Source organism: Balaenoptera acutorostrata, chromosome 11, assembly GCF_949987535.1.
Source record: "Balaenoptera acutorostrata chromosome 11, mBalAcu1.1, whole genome shotgun sequence".
Lineage (NCBI taxonomy): Eukaryota > Metazoa > Chordata > Mammalia > Artiodactyla > Balaenopteridae > Balaenoptera > Balaenoptera acutorostrata.
In genome coordinates, this window is record NC_080074.1 from 20509311 (window position 1) to 20532268 (window position 22958).

Genomic DNA, 22958 nt, shown 5'->3' on the forward strand with positions numbered 1-22958 from the left:
CTTCTCTTGTTGAGGAGCACGGGCTCTAGGCGTGTGGGCTTCAGTAGTTGTGGCGCATGGGCTCAGTAGTTGCGGAGCACGGGCTCTAGGCACGTGGGCTTCAGTAGTTGTGGCACAGGCACAGTAGTTGTGGCTCACGGGCTGTAGAGCACAGGCTCAGTAGTGTTTAGCTCATCTTCTAAACAGAGTCATTCTCCTTTATACCACAGGACCACTAACACATATCCAAGAACCTTAACACTGACTAAAATAATACCATCTAAAAGATGGTCTGTATTCAAACTTCACCAGTTGCGTCCAGATGCCCTTTACAGCTGTTGTTTGTTTTTAATCTAGGAAACAGTCAAGCCTCATGCATTGTATTTGGTTGACATAACTCTTTAATATCCTTTAATTTAAACTTCCCCAAGTTTAGAGAAGAGATAGGATAATGAACTTTCACTTACTCATCACTCATCTTCAATAAGCAGAGACTTTTTTCCTCTGTTGTCTTTTATAAGCATTTATGTTTTTAACTTTGTTGGTTTGAAATGGTATCAAGTTAATTCGTTGCAATTAAGTCCATTGGTTCTCCATCTCTTTTTTTTTAACCATATAAATGTTTGCATGTGTATATGAAGAAATCAGATTATGTATTCTGTAGATTTCCTGAACTTCGGACTTTTCTGATTGTCTCCCAGTTGTTTAACGTGTTCCTCTGTCCCCTGTATTTCCTGTAAGTTGGTAGTAGGATCTGAGGGCTTTATTAGACTTGATAAAATAGTAAAAAAAAAAAAATTAAAATTAAATGTACTTCAAAAGTGGTGTTATCCCTACATAGTGTTTTAATTAATGGGCCCTCAGTTTAGTGACTTTTGCCGGGAAGGGAACTTGAAACAAGTAGGGAAGCACCACTGTAACCTACTTTTTGCTGGAACTCTAGCATCTTACAGCCTGGTTGGAGACATGTTAAGAAGTCGTCATCAATCTCATAAAATCTACAGCTATAAGGAATCATCTCTATCGCAGTGATCTACAGGACTGTTCTTAGTAATGTAACTGTATCAGTTCAGAGAACTCAGTTGTAGGCATTTAGTAGTTTTTCCCTGGATGCTAACAGAATGCTTCAGTCAGGGACATGCCAAATAGAAATTAAAATAATTTACAGAACAGTATTCCCCTAGAGAATCCTATCAGTAAATGCAACAACTTGGGACATAAAGTCCATTTAAAATATATTTGGAATCCACACTTCTTTTGTTAGGTAAGGATCATCCTTACGATAACCAGTAATAACCCTGGGTCTCTCTTGTTTCCAGGAAGTTTGTTTGCCTGAATGACAACATTGACCACAATCATAAAGATGCCCAGACAGTGAAGGCTGTTCTCAGGGACTTCTACGAATCCGTGTTCCCCATCCCATCCCAGTTTGAGCTGCCAAGGGAGTATCGAAACCGTTTCCTTCATATGCATGAGCTGCAGGAATGGTAAGGTTTCCTGTTTCATATATGTACATATGTGTATTTCTTTTTTTTTAGAGCGATGAAATTTCTTTACTGTGTTATTTGCTTTCTTTGTAAAGTACACGGATAGTTTTCACTGAGCTCACTGGCTGAGCACACTCTCTGCGCCTTATCCGTCATCACTGCCATCAGAGTGGCTGCCCTGTTTCTTGAGTACCTGCTGGGCACTATATTCACTCTTTACAGTGAAAGGGGCTGCTCTTGTTGCCACGTTACAGGTGAGAGCACAGTAACAGAAGTGAGTGATTTGCTCAAGGTGGAGCAGCTGACAGGTGGCAAGTCCAGCCTGATTCCTGACGCACCACACGTTCGTTCCACTGTATTCCAAAGCTGCTTTAGAATGTTTCCTTCTGTGATTTTTACTACCATTTGCTACCAACACTTAATTAGAAAGATAATTTTATCTTTCAATTTAGGGAAATTTTTGACCCCTTGCCTGCCCGCCATGCCAGGTACTAGGAATAGGGGCAAACCTCGGAGATATTGCGGGTTCGGTTCCAGATCACTGCCTTTCCCAGTTCATATAAAAGTTATGTTCAGACTATATTGTTCAGACTGAGTGTGCAATAGCATTATATCTAAAAAAAAAAGTACATTCCTTAATTTGAAAATATTTGCTAAAAATGCTAACCATCATCTGAGCCTTCAGCAAGTTGTAGTAATATCAAAGGTCATTGATCATAGATCACCGTAACAAACGTAATAATGAAGAAATTTGAAATATTGGAAGAATTACCAAGATGTGATACAGAAATACGAAGTGAGCAAATGCTGTTGGGAAAATGGTGCCGATAGACTTGCTTGACACAGGGCTGTGGAGTGCAGTAAAGTGAGGCCAGTTAGATGCGGTATTGCCTGTGCAAGACGGAAGGGACACTGCGCCGGCCTTCACCGGAAGCCAGCTAACCAGCCGTGACATGGAGGACGATAGGCTTCAGTGCTCTCAGAGTACAGAGGAGGAAGCAGCTAGTTCCATGATGGGACGGTGACATTTGGACTCGGTTTTGAATTATGACAAGGACTTTTCCAGGTAGGAAGAGTTCCCGGTAGAGTTCCTTTGTACCTGCAAAGACACCGAGCTACAGAAGACAGTGCTGTGGACAGGGAAAGGAGAAATTGTGAAGGGCTGTATCTGAATTAGACATCTTTCTTTAGAGAACAGGGCTTCCCAGGAGAGATTTTTTTAGATGTCTGTCTCATCAGAGTTCACGATTTGGAAAGATAACTAGCAGTGGTTGCGGGGTTGGGCTGGTGAGGAAGGCGTCTGGAGTAAGGCAGTGTTGTCTGGGAACTCGAGGCAGAGAGACAAGCAGTAAGCATTTCAGTTGTCCTGGAAACAGATGGTCAAGGTGTGAACCAAGGACATGGCCCAGGGAATAAAGAGAAAGCAGTAGATACAATTGGCAGAGATTTGAGAGAGGAGATTAGCAGACCTTGGCAGCTAGAACTCTTTGGTGTCTTGCAGTTGGGTAAGTGAGACAATTAGCATGTGTATTGCTACTATGTACATATTTTTATTTTCATAAGGAGAAGTTGTTACTAAATAAGTTGTCTTCTAGCAATGGCAAGGAACGGCTTCTCACCATTTTCACTTTCCTTTAGCTCAGAGGAAAAAGATCTTTGGACGGTTCCAGCCGTCAATCCCCACAAATCCAGTTCGTGACTAAATTCACCTTCAAGGGCCCTACTGAATAAGGAAGGAGTGGGTTTGAGAGTAGCTGGAGAGGGCTTTGAGTTCTGTGTTGTACAGATGAGGTGAATCAGGTGCAGGTTGCTCTTGGCAGTTCCCTGACCTGGGGGCTTCCTTTTCCTCAGCCCGCCCCGCTTCTGCGTCATCTCTCACTGCTGACCCACCAGCGCCGCCCTACTTTCTGTTGGATTGGCCAGAAAGTCCCTTCTGGTTTGTCCACGTTATGGAAGAAAACCTGAATGAGCTTTTTGGCCAACCCGACAAACTTTTTCCTTCTCTTTCCTTTCGTGATCCTGCACTCCCGAGTCCCCTGTCATCTTCCCCTGGTTTCCTGCAGTGGCTTTCTTCCTGTCCCTTCCTCGGGGACAGCAGCTTCCGCACTCAGAGCAGCCCATGTGGTGTGCTTGTCGCTCCTTGTAGACTGTGAGCACTCGTCGGGGCAGAGGCTGGCGCTCCCTGTCCGAGCCCACTTGCATCCCTGGTGCTTGGCAGGTGCTCAGTGCCTGGCTGGCGGAGGGGAGCTCAGTTGCCCTTCAGCTGTTACAGGGTTCTCTGGTCACTGGGGCAGCTCATTAGCTGTGTCACAGCCTGTGGCTTCTTAGCTCTTCAAAGTACACGTAGATTCTGAATGATACTGTAGACGTTAGAACTCACTGAGCTGGTTTTTGATCCTCTTAACGTAGGAAACAAAGGAGGAAGAACAGTGCAGGGCAGGGTACCATTCGGAATATGTGACTCAGAGTAGAGACAGCCACTACCAGGCAGGTGTGGATAAGCCTGGAACTCAGCACAGAGGCCTGAACCTGCCAGTTGTTAGCATATCTTCTAAGCCTTATGTTAAGCATTTATTTAATCTTCATAACAAATTATTATTTCCAAATTACAGGTGATGAAACTGCTGTACTCCCATTTATCCCCAATATCCTATCTATCTCCTAGTCCAGTTGATTCCACCTTCAGAATGTCTATTCTGTTGCTTCATTCCTTCCATTCTCACTGCCCTAGTACAGCCCTCATTCTTTTCTCTGCCCAGACTAACCAGATTGCCTGCCTCTGGCCACCTGCTTTGACATCCATCCTTCAGACGGCCACCATTTGCACCCCGATTGTGACGCGCACACACACACACATGCTATATATCATCCCCCTTCCCACAGAGTATTATGTCCAAACGCTATTGCATGGTTTTCCAGAACAACTGCAGTTCACACCCACCTGCTTCTCCTTGGCCGAGTGTCCCTAGTGCCTCCATGGCAGACTTGGCTCAGTTCTGCAGGACCCAGCTTGCAGCGACTGCTGACGCTCATCCCCTTTCTCAGCCACAGGCTCTCCTTCCCCACTGCAAGGCTCAGATGAAGTGCCACCGTCTCTGTGGTGCTTTCCTCATTTCGCTGTTTTTCCACAAGACTCTGCTTTTGATAATAGATATTTCTGTCCACCTGTGTGATGGCTAGTTGTCTGCACGTCAGCGCCTCCCCAGGTTTGCAGGGACTTCTCCTTGTCACCTTGCCGTATCCACAGGAGGTGTTGGTTGGATGACTGAGCGAATACAAATGAATGGAAGAGGGGATTTTGTTTAATTTGTTAAAAATTCTAATTTGAAGTCCTCTCCCCTGCCTGGGTAACTTTTACTGATTCAAATATTTACTATAACAATGAAAAATCTGAACTCAGGTGGGAAATGTATAATTATGTTAACATTTTAGAATTGCCTCCAGACATTGTTTTTGTGTTTCACAACATTGTTTTTGCTAAACTAGTATAGTTTGCTAAACTAGTAAATGGTATATAGTTTTACTTAGTTTTACTAGGTGATGATAGTTAAACCCTACACAGAACTACACATTTTCCTTCTTTTCTCTCTGAACAGGAGGGTGTATCGAGACAAATTGAAGTTTTGGACTCATTGTGTGCTAGCAACATTGATTATGTTTACTGTATTCTCTTTTTTTGCTGAACAGGTAAGTTTCATATATTTTATGTGGCTATCAAACAGTATTTCTTGGTATATTAACATCTGATTTTTTTTTTAAAGAAAATGATATAAATTCATAAGAAAATGTTTATTTCTCCTGTTGGCTTATACACATATGTTAAATATTTCATAATATTCAGGCAACAGTCATAATCGCCTTTTTTTTCCATTTATCTTCTAAATCTATAACCAGTATTCTTTGTACCTGGAGCTCAATAAACAGAGCTTTTCAGTTTTAGCCTGAAGTCTACAAGTCAAACTATTTTAAACCAAAAAAACCCACCTCGAATCCACATCTGATACTAATTTTCTGTGGGTCTCCAATTTTCTTTCTTTTAATCTTTCTAAACGAGTGGCCACAGTGTCTAACCTTCAGGCCTCCCTCTGTTCTGCTGACGGTGCCTGGCTCGGGCACACGGCCCGTCTCCCACTTACATTTCCTTTGAGCTGCTGGGTGTTCATCCCCACACAGGTGCACACACAGCCACCTCCCAGAAGTTAGAGGGAGATTTGTGAGGTCAAGAGAAAGGGATAAGAGAATCCTCATTAGGCCACAGCAGGCGTGAAATGCTCTGAAGAGAAAGGATTCGGAAGGAAGGGACGGGTGTCTGGGCTGACCCGACTTGTGCCGGGCAGGCGAACCTGCCTCATTCCAGGTGACTCTCAAGTGGAGCTTTTCCCGCTGTCAGTCAGGATGGGACACTTACACTGAGTTTACTTACAATGAGGAGGCGGCGGCCTGAGAACTGAGAGCTTTAGGATAAATAGCCCTGGGCTTCGTGCTGCAGATGGAAGGAAACTCAGGAAATAAAGGTCTGACAGGCAAGCAGGACTGCAATTTAACCTTCATCCACTTCCCAGGGAATAGAAACCTTCCTCTTGATCTTGTTGCCATTGTTCTTGGCAAGTAAAAATCTTAGAAAAAAAATCTTAAACGGACTGTACCTGCTTTTAGAACAGAGGTCCAGCGAGGAACCTGTGAGTCAGCTGTGTGCTGGCCTGCGATGGGGAAGGAGAGGGACACTGGCTGAAAGGAGCAGCTGGTGGCCATGGAAGGAACTAGGAGGTTCTTTCTTCGCTGTTGTTTATACCTGCAGAGAATAGGGGACCAGAGAGGCAGGAGGAGGGGGGGAGGAAGGGAAGAGTAAATCCCCTCTCCTCCCTGACACCCTGCTCTTCACCTACCTGAATCAAATTCCTTCACTTCTACACACTCACAAACGAGCCAGTGCTGCCTCGTCCTCTGCCCCAGAGTCCCAGCTCGTCATCCAGACCATCGTGGTCCACGCTTGGGCAAAGCTCTGCTTTCACCTCAAGATGGAGCAGTAGAAATTGAATCTGTAAAGAACACATTTTTCTCATTGAAACTTTCTTATAAAGGTGGTCAGGTTTTCTATTTCAGACATATCATGGATAAACCGTTTCTATTAGAAGTATTTATCCAAGTTCTAAGCTACTAAGTTATAAATGAACTTTTGTATGTCAACCCATTCATGAACTTGAAAATACAGGCAATGCCCAATGATTATTGCTGTGGTTACTAAGTATAGGAAAAAAAGTGGTGATAGAATTCTTAAAAAAAAATTAAAATTCCAACTTACACATGTAGTCATTTTCAAACCCAGAGACAATATCTTAATGTCTGAAGAGTCCGTTTCCTTCAGTAGAAAGACCTGACAAACAGACATTGGGAAAATAAATATACGTGGTAATTGCTATGTAAAAATCTGTAGTTTTTATAGGTCTTAAAAAAATGAAACTTGGACCAAAGTTAACTTTAAACCTACAAAGCCAAACAAAATCAGTGGTTGGTTTCGTTTTGAGGGGAGGAATGATGGAGACTTGTTTGCTGTCTGTTTTTTATGTATAGGACTGTGGACAAGATTAAGGTCATAGGACCCTCAGAAAGAAAGTTAAAGTTTGTCAACCTGGAGAATTAAAATTTATTTTCTGTCTTTCATCCTTTAGTTAATTGCACTTAAGCGGAAGATATTTCCCAGAAGGAGGATACACAAAGAAGCTAGTCCTGATCGAATCAAGGTATAAAAGATCTTCATCTGAAAATCTACCTCAGCTTTCACTGACCATTTTAAAACTCGACATCAGAGATGTCTTCGTGATGTAATGCTTAGCCAGCTTGGCCTGAAGAAGGAAAAACATCCAGTATAATAACTTGTTTTCTGGAATGAATATAGCCTACTGACCAGGAATTGCTTAACCAACACACAGAAAATTTGTGTTGAGCAGCTCTGGTTTTACTTTTAAAGCATTTGCTCATGGACCGGTGTTTCTTTTAATGAAAAGCCTCACTGATGAGAGACAGCAGTGGTTGCTATGGGAACTGAGCAGCTAACTAATATGAGAAGCCTAAGCCAGCTCGAGTGCTTTTGCTAAGAGTCCCCAGTCTTTTGCATTCCAAAGCTTTTTGCTGTGGTTTTACATTTTGGGGTTTTTTTGTTTGTTTCTTTTTTCCATTTCTCATTTTTAAAGTAAGTAGATACTAAGTTAACTAAGTTATCCTTGCTTTTGAAAACAATGAATTGGGATGTGTAAACATGTTTTTATAGATGTTATTTAACTAATGCAGCAATATCACATCCTATTGGCAATATCTAAATTATGGATTTTATTAACATTTAAAACAATGTGATCTTAACCCACTTACCATTATTTATGAGCTCAGTGACTGACATCTGACACTATGTGCTTGTTTTCTTCAGCCCCTAAGAATACTGTGATTTCATGTGGAGGCCTGATTACAAAGGGCTGGAGTTAAGTAGCTGAGCTACTTGCCAGATGTAATTATGTTTTGAAGATGTACATATTCAAAAAGAAGTGCCTCATTTTAGAAATGAGTAGTGCTGATGGTAGTGGCCCATAACAGTGGTATCTTCTTTAATACTCACCAGTATATTCCAGTAGCTGGCTCTCAATTAGTTTCACATCATGAAGGATCAGGAAACTTTTTCTGTAAAAAGCCACATGGTAAATATTTGCAGGCCACATGTGTCTATGTTGCATATTCTTTGTTTACTTTAGCTTTTGTTTTTAACAATCCTTTAAAAATGTCAAAACCATGTCTAACTCGCAGCTGTACAAAAACAGGCCACCAGCTGGATTTGGGCCATAGGCCATGGTTTGCTGACCACTGGGATAGAGAATTAGTATTTTTATGTGTGGGTAAGCCCTGATGTTCAGCCATGTTTTATTTATGTCATTGTACTGTGGATTTTATGTGTCCTTTTTGAACTCTGACAGGTATTTTAGATCATGATCTTAACAGTATTCTTTCAAAATGGCATCCATATTTTGTAAAAATAACTTGTAAATAACTGTGTTTGTGCTGTAAGAGTTATGTATTTCAAAAATTGAAGTCTCATAAAAAATTTTATCTGCTGCTTTGATTTTTAATCTTTGGGGAGTGAGTTCTTTATCCAGATTCAGAAATCATTTGAGTGCTTATATGGCATGTCAGGATCTGTCTGTAACACTGAAATTAAGTGGAAAGCAGTGTAAGGAGAGGGTGGTTGGTAGTATACAACCTGGAGAATGTCATTATATGGGGGAAAGTAAGTTCTAAATGGGATTTATGTGGTAAAAATTTAGGGGTTATCTGGGTATCTTTCTTAACGTGAAGAATTCTAGAAAAGTTAGAGAAATGAATATTTGGGTGTGATGGAGATTTCTGGTCAGGTGAATATAACCCACACCTTATTCAGAGCTTAATAGATAATGAGATGATGGATAACAGAATCAGAATATTCATAGAATCATTTATCTAATGATTCAGTAGAATCATTAGAACAGAAGAACCTCAGAAGTTGAGTCGTCAAATGGTCTTCAAGAATTTTAAAGCCTCAGAACCAATAGTCCAAATGAAATCCTCTGGAAGACCAGTATGTAACACAGAAGAGGGAAAGCTGCTCATCCTACCTGACCCCAAGGCGGTGCCTCCAAAACCCCCAGGCTTCACAGGCAGAGTGTCCAAGCCCCACACCTTGTATGTTATCATCGAGGACACCAGGGCCAGGAAGATTACGTGACGTGTCCAAGGTCTCACAGCCAGTTGGGAGCACAGGTGGGCTGGAGCCCGGCTTGTCTCTTTCTCTAGTCCCCTCCAGGCCATGCCGCCTCCCCAGGACACAGTGGCATGTGCGGGTGAAAAGCACACTCTCTGCGGTCCGACTCACAGGGTTCGAGTCCTCGCTCCTAGACACTGATTGCCAAGATTCAGCTTTCTCTTCTAAAACACAGGAGGCAATACTGGTGTCTGCCTACCTCATAGGCTTCTGGAGAGGACGGAAGAAATGACATATGCAACATACCCAGCACAGTGCCTGGCAAATACTCCTGCCTGATCAATGTCAGTGGTGAGGGTGATAGTGAGGAAAGTATGTAAAGGATTGTTATCCAGGTCAGGGGTGAGGTTTCCAGTGTAGTCTTTAGGGTGAAATTATTACATTGCCCTTAGCTAAGAAAGTGACACATTTTCTAATTAAAAATATTTTTTGCCTACTTTTTCTTCAAGTGTTTATTTTTAAAACTGTTTCTACATATACCAAAAAGCATACAAATAATGATCAAGGGTTTAAAAGTAAAATGTGATTGCAGCTTAGGTCAGAACATTTAAGGAAGGAATAGCACTAATCCCCCAAAATTCTTCCAGAGTGTGGAAAAGAGAAGGAACACATTGTCTAATTTTTCTGTCAAGGTCAGCACAACCCCACACCAAAGCCTGGTTCAGTTGCCCCAAGAAAGGAAAAACCATAGGCCAGTCTACCTCATGGGAATCCCAAACGAAACACTAGCAAGCCAGGTTAGTTCATTCTCCAAAGGAGCAGCACTTGATGATCAGGCTGGGCCCATCCCGGGATTGCAGGTTGGCCCAACACTTGAAAATCAGTGCAGTTCACATCAGGAGGACCAAAAAGGGAAACTGCGTGTTAATCTTTTTTAAAGAAAGCAAGGTTCATCGAGATTAAGAAAAAAATTTAAAGTAGAGTCTAGCATAATAACTTCCCATCCATCAATAGTTATCAACATTTTGCCACATTTGTTTACTCTATTATTGTTCTTTGTTGCTATATTTTAAAGTAAATCCTAGACTTCCTGGAGACAGGGAGACAGGGGAGGGAAGGGGCTTCCTGTCAGTCTAATTGCTCCTCCTTCCCAGTTGCCGTGGTAACAGCTGCCTGCATCTTACTGAGCACATTTTATGTGCTAAATGCACAAATCTAACACTTGCTTAAGGAAAAAGCAAGAGGGGTACAGGAGACTCTCTGCCAGGACTGTGGCTCAGCACTGCCCATCCTTGCCCCCCTCTGCACGTCAGCTTTCCCTCCATGGTGGGGCTGTGGCAGTTCCTGGCTCACATCCCGCAGAGAGGCAGGAAGCTTCCTCTCTGGCTCTAATATTGAAAACCTTGGTGGAGATGAGTTACTGTGATTGGCTCAGTCTAGGTTCTGTCCCCATTTCTGTGGCCAGGGGATGGAGACTTTTAACCAAAAGAAGAAGGGAAGGGGTGCTGGGCTGATAAAAACACCACTCCAGCTTCATAGAACAAAGATTGGGTGCACATGGACGTCCAAGTTTCAGGATTAATTACTCAAGTTGAAGGCAAGCTGCCATATTCGAAAGCAACTGGAAAAATCAAATCTGTTGATTAGAATACAGTGGACCTTATAATTTTTTTCATTATTGAAAGGATTCAAAGAAATGTATGGAGAGCATCAGTACAGTACCTGTCACATAATAAGTGCTCCAGAAGTGGCTCACAATTAGTCCCAAGTTCTTTCTGATCTTCCTTCTGCTTTTCCTCCCTTGCCAGTCTTGCCCTGGCCACACACTGTGCCAACCCCATCACATTTTTCCAAACATGCTCTGCACTTTTACGCCTCTGTTCCCTTGCAAATGCTGTTCTTATTGCTTGACCTGTGTTTTCCTTTTCTGTTAAACTCCTGCTTATACCTCCAGATCCATCACCAACAGTTGCTCTACTGAGGATTTTCTAAAAGACTGGCTGTGTCACCTTGAGTCCTTTGAGACTATGACTAAGGACATAAGGGATATAATATTTAAGCTTTAAAACAACCTTGACAAGATTCTACAGCACTGCTGACTAAAGCAAATGAGAGGGACGGGGATCGAGATGGAGTAAGAAGATGTGGAGCTCACCACCCCCCACAAACGCATCAAAAATGAATCTACATGTGGACCAGTTCTCATGGAAAACTAACTGGAAACTTGCAGAATAATTCCTGCACATCAAGGCTGCAAGAAGGATTCCCACGTGGTTGGGTAGGATAGGAAGAAAAACATCGACTTGGAACAAAACAGAACAAAACAAAAAAACCCCAGAATTCCCTGGTGGTCCAGTGGTTAGGACTCCACGCTTTCACTGCCAAGGGCCCGGGTTCAATCCCTGGTCAGGGAACTAGGATCTCACAAGCTGCACAGCGCAGTCAAAAAAAAACAAACAAACAGCATTGGGTCGAGACCTGTGCCCCTGAGAGGGGACTCACAGGGGAGGGGAGGGGAGGGAAAATCGCAAGGGCAGAGACTTGCCCTGAGGAGTGAGTGGCCTGAGCCACAGACTGGGCCTCCCACGCAGAGGAGAGAAGCCTAGACCCCGCTCGTGAGAAGTACACGGGTGCTGGCTCATCCCCAGACAGCGTGGAGAGAGGTCTGCCCTAGTGGCTGCTATCTTACTGCACGCCCCATATGAGCTGAATGAACATCCCACTCCCCTCACTCCACACCACAGCTTGGTACTGGATCTAGCACAGCCAGGTCCTGGGAAAAGACTTGATTTAGGATGCAGAAGTGGCTGGGAGGCCTGGGGTATGGTTCAGGGGCCTGGGGTATGGTCCAGGTGGGGTGGCAGAGGCCACTGGCATTTACTCAGTGTCACAGAAGCAGCCCAGACTTCTGACAGCAGCCCAGCTGCTTCAGTGCCCACAACCAGAATGCCATGAGCCCCAGCCAAGCAAATGCTTGAGCCCTGCCCATTCCACACCACAACATTGCACTAGATCTGGGACAACCACAACAAGGGAAAAGATGCGACCTTAGGCTACGTCTGAGTGGAGCTGCAGACACCTGTATAGGCGGTGCATGGGACCTCTGTAAGTACACGTGCCCCACTTACTTCTGCACTACCCTCCTTTGGGGCAAAGGCCCCGATGCAGAGAGAAGGAAAAAACACAAAGGGAGCAGAGCCAGCTCAAGCCTGACCCTCAGGGCATCCACTCCAGCCACTTGGGAGCAGGCCCTGCCCCTGCCGCTGAGCAGAGAGGAAGTCCGCCTCACACCCTGTGCAGACTCTAGCAACACCAGCCACACCTGCTATCAAAGCGGTAGTGGACAGCACACCCTGAGGAAAGATGTAGCTGACATCCACATCAAATCCAGCCCTCCCATCAAAGACATTGGGCACATGCAGTCTACACAGGCATGCTCCTACATAAAAACACCCCTTCAAGATAGTAGATAACTGTTAAACCTAAATTCATAGAGACAGAGAAAGTTAAGTAAAATGAAAAGGCAGAGGAACTACTCTCAATTGAAAGAGCAAGAGAAAACCCCTGAAAAAATAATGCAACAGAGATAATCAGCCTACCAGACAATGAATTCAAGAAGTTGGGGGGACACACAGTTTTTCGAGGCCGGAGCCCACTGTGTCCCCCTTTGCCTGGCAAGGTAATAAAATTATCCTTTTCTACTTCACCCAAAACTCCGTCTCCAAGATCTGATTCGGCACCAGTGTACAGAGAAGCTGAGCTTTCTGCATCAATTCTGGCACAAATCTGGGGCCGACTTGGGGACGGTCCATGGGAGGGATTCCTAGAGGCCAGATTGCCTGGGACCCTTGCCTGGAAAGGCCAAGCCCTAGTCATACCCCGTCCACCATCCTGGCAGCTGGAACTCTGAGGCGGGAATAGACAGTGGAAGAGGGACTGCTCTAGCAGATTCTGAGGCCCTTTTTGCCTTGAGGATGCTCCTCTCTTCCTTCTGCCTGGGTCGCCCTGGACTTCCATCTCTGAGGAGTTATTTTGGGGAAGCAGAAGAGTAACATTCGGGAAGTCACACCTCTGCCAGCATTTTGACTTGAATTTTCTGATCTATGTCAGACACCACAAGGATTAAAAAATTCCCCCACCCTCTTCAAAAAGATTTTGGCTAAAGAACTGAGGATTACACCTGGATCAAGGTTGAATAAAGGCTTTTCCAGCCAGAAAGCAAGAGACCCGGTGTTGCTGAAAGAGAGAAAAAGAGCAGTGACCTGGGCAGCAGATTGAAGAAAAATGGAAGGGATCCTATGACATTCTTCTTAATACTCATGCCTCTCTGAAACTGGATGGAGTAAAACTGTGGGTACATCACACCAGAGCAAGAAGATTACCAGAGACTGACTAGCCAAGCCTGCCTACAGCCAGTGAACAGACTCTCAAGAAGCAGACATCTCACTCTTTGGGAAACTAAGTATCTGTTCCAACAAATGAAAGTTCTGTTTTCTTATCCTTTCTAAGATTCTGTTTTCATACCTTCTACCTATAGATTCATGTGCTGTTTCTTTAGATATTTCTAACTGCTAGATATATGGTCAGCTTACTATTTCCATGTCTTCAGGATTGCCTTGAAGGGTTTCCCCATCCAGGGAATGGTTTGGAAACAACTGGCTTCAGACTTATTCTCTTGAATTCCTTAGGAAATGAAATCTATTCTAATAAAGTTCTGGTTGTCAAAAAAAAAAAAAAAGAAGTTGGTAATAAAAATGGTAACTAAATTAAGAGAATCAATCTAAGCACAGATCATTTTAACAAGGAACTAGAAACTTAGGACTTAATAAAAAAATAGATAATTCAATTTCTGAGATAAAAAGCACTCTAGAAGCAGTGAATAGACAACTAACTGACACAGAAGAACACATATGTGATCTGGAAGACTGAATAATGGAAATTACCCAATCGGAAGAGCAGACGGAGAGACAAAACAAACAATGAAAGCAATATACGAGATCTATGGGATAGTATAAAACATGCCAACTTTCACATTATAGGGGTTCCAGAAGGAGAAGAGAGAGAGAAGGGGATTGAAAATGTATTTGAAGAAATTATGGCTGAAAAATTCCCAAACCTAAAGAAGGAAACAGATATCCAGGTACAGAAAGCACAGAAAGTCCCCAAGAAGATGAACCCAAACAGACCCACACCAAGACATATCATAATTAAAATGGCAAAAGTCAGAGAATTCTAAAGGCATCAAGAGAAACAAAAGAGTCATATACAAGGGAATCCCCATAAGGTTATCAGCTGATTTCTCTGCAGAAACTTTGAAGGCCAGAAGGGAGTGACATGATATATTCAAAGTCCCAAAAGGGAAAAACCTGCAACCTAAGATACTCTACCCAACAAGATTATCTTTTAGGATAGAAGGAGAGAGAAAGAATCTCTCAGATAAGCAAAAATAAAGAAATCAGCAATATTAAATCTACCTTGAAAGAAGTGTTGAAGGGTCTTCTCTGAAAGGGAAAAATCCCAGTAGGAAAGGCAAATATGTAGTAAGGATTGAAAATCACTTAAATAAGCCAGTAGATAGATTTAAAACTTTTTTTAATTGAAAAGCAACTATAACTACAATAAACAGTAAAGGAATAAGCATGAAGATATAAAATATGACATGAAAAACAAAACATGGTAGAGGGGAATAAAAAATGTAGATCTTTTATGGACTTAGAGATGATCATATTAAGTAAGTCAGAAAGAGAAAGACAAATACCATATGATATCATTTATATGTGAAATATAAAATATGACACAAATGAACCTAAAATATGACCCAAATGAACCTATCTATGAAACAGAAGCAGACTCACAGACACAGAGAACAGACTTGTGGTTGCCAAGGCAGGGGGTGGGGGTGTTGGGGAGGGAAGGATTGGGAGTTTGGGGTTAGTAGATGTAAACCATTATATACAGAATGGATAAACAACAAGGTCCTACTGTATAGCACAGGGAATTATATTCAATATCCTGTGATAAACCATAGAGAAAAAGAATTTTTAAAAGAATGTGTGTGTATATATATATATATCTGAATCACTTTGCTATACAGCAGAAATTAACACACTGTAAATCAACTATACTTCAATTAAAAAGTTTTAAAAAATTTAAATGTAGATCTTTTAGAATGTGTTTGAACTTAAAAGATTATCAGTTTAAAGCAAGTAGATATAATTATGGGTCAATATATATGAACCCTATGGTAACCACAAATCAAAAACCTACAATAGATACACAAAAACTGAGAAGAAAGGAACTTAAGCATACTACAAAAGAAAACCATCAGATCACAATGGGAGAAACAAAAAGAAGAAATGAACAGAGAAGAACTACAAAAACAACTGGAAAACAAGGAATAAAATGGCAATAAATCCATACCTATCAATTATCACTTTAAATGTCAATGAACTAAATGATCCAATCAAAAGATATAGGGTGGCTAATTGGATAAAAAAACAAGACCCTTCAATATGCTGCCTACGAGAGAGTCACTTCAGGGCAAAAGACATACAGACTGAGAGTGAGGGGATGGTAAAAAGATATTTTATGCAAACAGAAATGACAAGAAAGTGGGGGTAGCAATAATCATATCAAACAAAATAGACTTTAAAACAAAAGCTATAATGAAAGACAAAAAAAGGGCATTACATAATGATAAAGGGATCAATACAAAAAGAGGATATTATACTTGTTAGCATATACACATCCAATACAGGAGCACCTTAAATAGATGAAGCAAATGCTAACATACATAAAGGGAGAAATTGACAGTAATACAATAATAGTAGGAGACTTTAACACCTTACTGACATCAGTGGACAGATCATCCAGACAGAAGATGAATAAGGCAACAGAGGTCTTAAATGACACAATAGACCAGTTGGACTTAATTGATATCTCAAAGACATTACATCCAAAAAAAGCAGAATACACATTCTTTTCAAGTGCACATGGAATGTTCTCCAGGATAGATCACATACTAGGTCACAAAACAAGCCTCAACAAATTAAAGAGCATCGAAATTATATCAAGCATTTTTTTGGATCACAATGGGATGAAAGTAGAAATCAATTACAGAAAAAAAAAGTTGGGGGGGGGAACATGTGCAAACTAAATGACATGCTACTAAAAAAACCAATGGGTCAATAATGAAATCAAAGAGGAAATCAGAAAATACCTCAAGACAAATGAAAATGAAAACACAAATTTCCAAAATCTCTGGGATATAGCAAAAGCTATATCTATATACTAAGAGGGAAGTTCATAGTGATACAGGCCTTCCTCAAGAAGCAAGAACAATCTCAAACAACCTAGAATTAGAAAAACAACAAAAAAAGCCCAAAGTCAGCAGAAGGAAGGAAATAAAGATCAGAGAAGAAATAAAATAGGGATCAAAAAAGCAATTAGAAAATATGAAACCAAGAGCTGTTTTTTTGAAAAAATAAATAAAACTGATAAACTTTAGCCAGGTTCACCAAGAAGAAAAGAGAACCCAAATAAAATAAGAAATGAAAGAGGAGAAATAACCCATACCACAGAGAAAAAAAATCATAAGATGATACTATGAACAGTTATATGCCAACAAATTGGACAACCTAGAAGAAATGGACAAATTTCTAGAAATATACAGCTTGCCAAGACTGAGTCAAGAAGACTCAGATAATTTGAACAGACCAATCACTAGAAGTGAAATTGAATCTGTTAAAAAAAGAAAAAAATAACAAAAAACAATAAAGAACTCTCAGCAAACAAAAGTCCAGGACTGGACAGCTTCACAGGAGAATTCTACCAAACATATAAAAAAGAACTAATACCTATCCTCAAATTATTCCAAAAGAACTGAGGAGGGAACACTCCTAAATTTTTTCTACAAGGCCACCATCACCCTGATACCAAAACCAAAGATACTTCAGAAAAAGGGAATTACAGGCCAATATCTTTTAAATATAGATGCAAAAATCCTCAACAAAATACTAGCAAACTGAATCCAACCAATACATTGAAAAGATCATTACCATGATCAAGTTGGATGTATTCCAGAGTAACAAGGATGGTTCAACATATGCAAATCAATGTGATACACCACATTAACAAAAGACAGAAATCACATCGTCATCTCAGATGCATCTCTAAAAGCATTTGACAAAATTCAACATCCATTCATGATAAAAACTCCCATCAAAGTGAGTATAGAGGGAACATAACATAATAAAGGCCATTTACGACAAACCCATAGCTAACATAATACTCAACGATGAAAAGCTGAAAGTCTTCCAGCCAAATTCAGGAACAAGACAAGGATATCCCTCTTACCACCTCTATTTACCATAGTATTGGAAGACCTAGCCACAGCAGTCAGACAAGAAATAAAAGGTATCCAAATTGGAAGGGAAGAGGTAAAACTGTCACTATTTGCAGATGAAATGATACTTTTATAGAGAACCCTAAAGTCTCCACCCTGAAACAATTAGGATAAATGTATTCAGCAAGGTTGCAGAATATAAGATTACTATACAGTAACTGATTCATTTCTATACACTAATAATGAAATATGTTTTAAAAAAAACCCATTTAAAATTGCATAAAAAAATACAGAGGGGGCTTCCCTGGTGGCGCAGTGGTTGAGAATCTGCCTGCCAATGCAGGGGACACGGGTTCGAGCCCTGGTCTGGGAAGATCCCACGTGCCATGGAGCAACTAGGCCCGTGAGCCACAACTACTGAGCTTGCGTGTCTGGAGCCTGTGCTCTGCAACAAGAGAGGCCACGATAGTGAGAGGCCCACGCACCATGATGAAGAGTGGCCCCCGCTTGCTGCAACTGGAGAAAGCCCTCGCACAGAAACGAAGACCCAACACAACCAAAAATAAATAATTAAATAAATAATAATTTAAAAAAAAAATACTTAGGAGTAAACTTAACCAAGGATGTGAAATACATATACTCTGAAAACTATAAAACATTGATTAAGGAAACTGAAGATGATTCAAAGAAATGGAGAGATATCTCATGCTCTTGGATTGGAAGGATCAATATTCCTAACATGGCCATACTACCCAAAGCAATCTACAGATTTAATGCAGTCCCTATCAAAATACCCAGGACATTTTTCAAAGAAATAAAACAAATAATCCTAAAATTTGTATGTAACCACAAAAGACCCTGAATTGCCAAAGCAATCCTGAGAAAAAAAGAACAAAGCTGGAGGTATAACCCTCCCAGACTTCAGACTATACTCCAAAGCTACAGTAATCAAAACAGCATGGTATTGGCACAAAAACAGACACATAGATCAATGCAACAGAATAGAAAGCCCATAAATAAAACCATGCACCTACCATCAATTAATCTACAACAAAAGGAGGCAAGAATATATTGATACAATGCAGAAAAGACAGTCTTTTCAACAAGTGGTGCTGGGAAAACTGGACAGCCACATGTAAAACAATGAGAGTAGAACATTCTCTTACACCATATACAAAAATAAACTGAAATGGTTTAAAGACCTAAATGTCAGACCTCAAACCATAAAACTCCTAGAAGACAACACAGGCAGAACACTCTTTTACATAAGTCATAGCAGTATTTTCCTAGATCAGTCTCCTAAGACAAAAGAAATGAAAGCAAAAACAAATGGGACTTAATTAAACTTTGGCACAGCAAAGGAAACCATTGACAAATTGAAAAGACAACCTACAGAATAGGAGAGAATATTTGCAAATGATGTGACTGACAAGGGGTTAGTATCTAAAATATACAAACAGTTCATTCAATTCAATATAAAAAAAAATCCAATCAAAAAAATGGGAAGACATGAATAGTCATTTTTCCAAAGACGACATACAGATTGCCAACAGGCACATGAAAAATGCTAATCACTAATTATTAGAGAAATGCATATCAAAAGCACAATGAGATATCACCTCATACTTGTCAGAATAGCTATCAAAAAGTCTACAAATAACAAATACTGGATTTGGAGAAAAGGGAACCCTCATATACTGTTGGTAGGAATGTAAATTGGTGCAGACCCTATGGAAAACCATATGGAGGTTCCTCAAAAATCTACAAATAGGGACTTCCCTGGCGGTCCAGTGGTTACGACTCCATGCTCCCAATGCAGGGGGCATGGGTTCAATCCCTGGTCAGGGAACTAAGATCCTTCATGCCGCATGGTGTGGCCTAAAAAAAAAAATCTAAAAATAGAAATACCATATGATCCAGCAATTCTACTCCTGGGTATATATCCAGAAAAAATGAAAACACTAATTGAAAAAGATATATGCACCAAAATGTTCATAGCAGCACTATTTACAATAGCCAAGACATGGGAGCAACCCAAGTGCCCATCAACAGACAATTGGATAAAGAAGTTGTGGTATATATATATATAAAATGGAATATTACTCAGCTTAAAAAAAATGAAATACTGCCACTTGCAACAATGTGGATGGACCTAGAGAATAAATCAGACAGAAAAACAAATACTATATGATATCACTTATATGTAGAATCTAAAAAATAATACAAATGAATGTATATGCAAAACAGAAACAGACTCACAGATACAGAAAACAAACTTGTGGTTACCAAAGGGGAGAGGAAAGTGGGGAGGGACAAATTAGGGGTATGAGATTAACAGATACAAACTACAATATATAAAGTAAATAAGCAACAAGGATATACTGGATAGCACAGGGAATTATACCCATTATCTTCTAATAACCTATAATGGAATATAACCTGCAAAAATACCAAATCACTATGCTGTACACCTGAAACTAATACAATATTACAAATCACCTATACTTCAATGATAAAATGTGCAACAATTAAAAAAAAAGAAAATGAGAAAACATTTTGTCAGGAATCCAGGTAATTAGAGGGAATAAATGGGCAAATGACATATATGGACGAATATTAACAATGTGGTCTTCTAAGAATTAGCCCTGAGACTTGAACTAGGCAGTCTCATAAGTATGATCAAAGTCAATAAAATCCTGAAGCCTTTGCCAAATCTTAAAGAGGTAAAAATATATAATTAAAAACAGACAAATAAATCGCAGAACTGGTAGTAAACTAACGCAGGTACAAAAGTCAAAATATACTTTTACATTATTTGGAGGGAAATACATATATATACAGAAGAAAGAAAATAATACCCCAAATTTAAAATTGTGTATTGTCTCTTGGTAGCGAGATTATGAGTGAATTTCATTTCTTCATAAATTATTTATCTTATAAAAACTGTTTTAGAATGAATACTTTTAAAATGAGAACATTAAATATTAGGTAGAATCATAATGACACATGTTAAATTTTTAATGGAAAGTACAATGGTTTTTATTAGCCAACCCCAGGAAAGCTAACTTTGAAAATCCATAAAATGCTGCATTTTGAGGAACCAAGATGGCGGAGTAGAAGGACGTGCTCTCACTCCCTCTTGCGAGAACACCAGAATCACAGCTAGCTGCAGGACAGTCATCGACAGGAAGACACTGGAACGCACCAAAAAAGATACCCCACATCCAAAGACAAAGGAGAAGCCACAGTGAGACGGTAGGAGGGGTGCAATCACAGTAAAATCAAATCCCATAACTGCTGGGTGGGTGACTCACAGACTGGTGAACACTTATACCACAGAAGTCCACCCACTGGAGTGAAGGTTCTGAGCCCCATGTCAGGCTTCCCAACCTGGGGGTCCGGCAACGGGAGGAGGAATTCCTAGAGAATCAGACTTTGAAGCCTAGTGGGAATTGATTGCAGGACTTTGACAGGACTGGGGGAAACAGAGACTCCACTCTTGGAGGTCACACACAAAGTAGTGTGCGCATCGGGACCCAGGGGAAGGAGCAGTGACCCCAGGGGAGACTGAATCAGACCTACCTGCTCGTGTTGGAGGGTCTCCTGCAGAGGCGGGGGGTGGCTCTGTTTCACTGTGGGGACAAGGACACTGGCAGCAGAAGTTAAGGGAAGTACTCCTTGGCATGAGCCCTCCCAGAGTCTGCCATTAGCCCCACCAAAGAGCCCAGGTAGGCTCCAGTGTTGGGTTGCCTCAGGCCAAACAACCAACAGGGAGGGAACACAGCCCCACCCAACAGTCAAGTGGATTAAAGTTTTACTGAGCTCTGCCCACCAGAGCAACAGTCAGCTCTACACACCACCAGTCCCTCCCATCAAGCCTCTTAGATAGCCTCATCCACCAGAGGGCAGACAGCAGAAGCAAGAAGAACTATAATCCTGCAGCCTGTGGAATAAAAACCACATTCACAGTACGATAGGCAAGATAAAAAGGCAGAGGGCTATATACCAGATGAAGGAACAAGATAAAACCCCAGAAAAACAACTAAATGAAGTGAAGACAGGCAACCCCCCAGAAAAAGAATTCAGAATAATGATAGTGAAGATGATCGAGGACCTCGGAAAAACAATGGAGGCAAAGATCGAGATGATGCAAGAAATGTTTAACAAAGACCTAGAAGAATTAAAGAACAAACAGAGATGAACAATAGAATAACTGAAATGAGAAACACACTAGAAGGAATCAATAGCAGAATAACGGAGGCAGAAGAACGGATAAGTGACCTGGAAGACAGAATGGTGGAATTCACTGCTGCGGAACAGAATAAAGAAAAAAGAATGAAAAGCAATGAAGACAGCCTAAGAGACCTCTGGGACAACATTAAATGCAACAACATTCGCATTATAGGGGTCCCAGAAGGAGAAGAGAGAGAGAAAGGACCCGAGAAAATATTTGAAGAGATTATAGTCGAAAACTTCCCTAACATGGGACAGGAAATAGCCACCCAAGTGCAGGAAGCACAGCGAGTCCCATACAGGATAAACCCAAGGAGAAACACGCGGAGACACATAGTAATCAAATTGGCAAAAATTAAAGACAAAGAAAAATTATAGAAAGCAGCAAGGGAAAAACGCCAAATAATATACAAGGGAACTCCCATAACGTTAACAGCTGATTTCTCAGCAGAAACTCTACAAGCCAGAAGAGAGTGCCATGACATACTTAAAGTGACGAAAGGGAAGAACCTACAACCAAGATTACACTACCCAGCAAGGATCTCATTCAGATTCGATGAAAAAATCAAAAGCTTTACAGACAAGCAAAAGCTAAGAGAATATAGCACCACCAAACCAGCTCTATAACAAATGCTAAAGGAACTTCTCTAAGTGGGAAACACAAGAGAAGAAAAGGACCTACAAAAAAAACCCCAAAACAATTAAGAAAATGGTCATAGGAACATACATATCAATAATTACCTTAAACGTAAATGGATTAAATGCTCCAACCAAAAGACACGGGCTTGCTGAATGGATACAAAAACAAGACCCATATATATGCTGTCTACAAGATATCCACTTCAGACCTAGGGACATGTACAGACTGAAAGTGAATGGATGGAAAAAGATATTCCATGCAAATGGAAATCAAAAGAAAGCTGGAGTAGCTATACTCAGATCAGATAAAATAGACTTTAAAATAAAGAATGTTACAAGAGACAAGGAAGGACACTACATAAAGATCAAGGGATCAATCCAAGAAGAAGATATAACAATTATAAATATATATGCACCCAACATAGGAGCACCTCAATACATAAGGCAACTGCTAACAGCTATAAAAGAGGAAATCGACAGTAACACAGTAATAGTGGGGGACCTTAACACCTCACTTACACCAATGGACAGATCATCCAAAATGAAAATAAGGAAA

General features: G+C 40.9%; 1 protein-coding gene across 3 annotated transcripts in view; it reads left to right on the top strand.

The window, feature by feature from the left end:
• The window catches only part of GNPTAB (N-acetylglucosamine-1-phosphate transferase subunits alpha and beta), an 83602-nt gene extending 75024 nt beyond the window's left edge, over positions 1-8578 (top strand). For all 3 annotated transcript variants that reach the window (XM_007165792.2, XM_007165793.2, XM_007165794.2), the window contains 3 exons: positions 1299-1466; positions 5063-5153; positions 7136-8578. In XM_007165792.2, coding sequence (XP_007165854.1) covers positions 1299-1466; positions 5063-5153; positions 7136-7213 — 337 coding nt within the window. In that variant the 3' untranslated portion in view covers positions 7214-8578. The remainder of the gene's footprint in view (positions 1-1298; positions 1467-5062; positions 5154-7135) is intronic.
• Positions 8579-22958: the final 14380 nt, after the last annotated feature.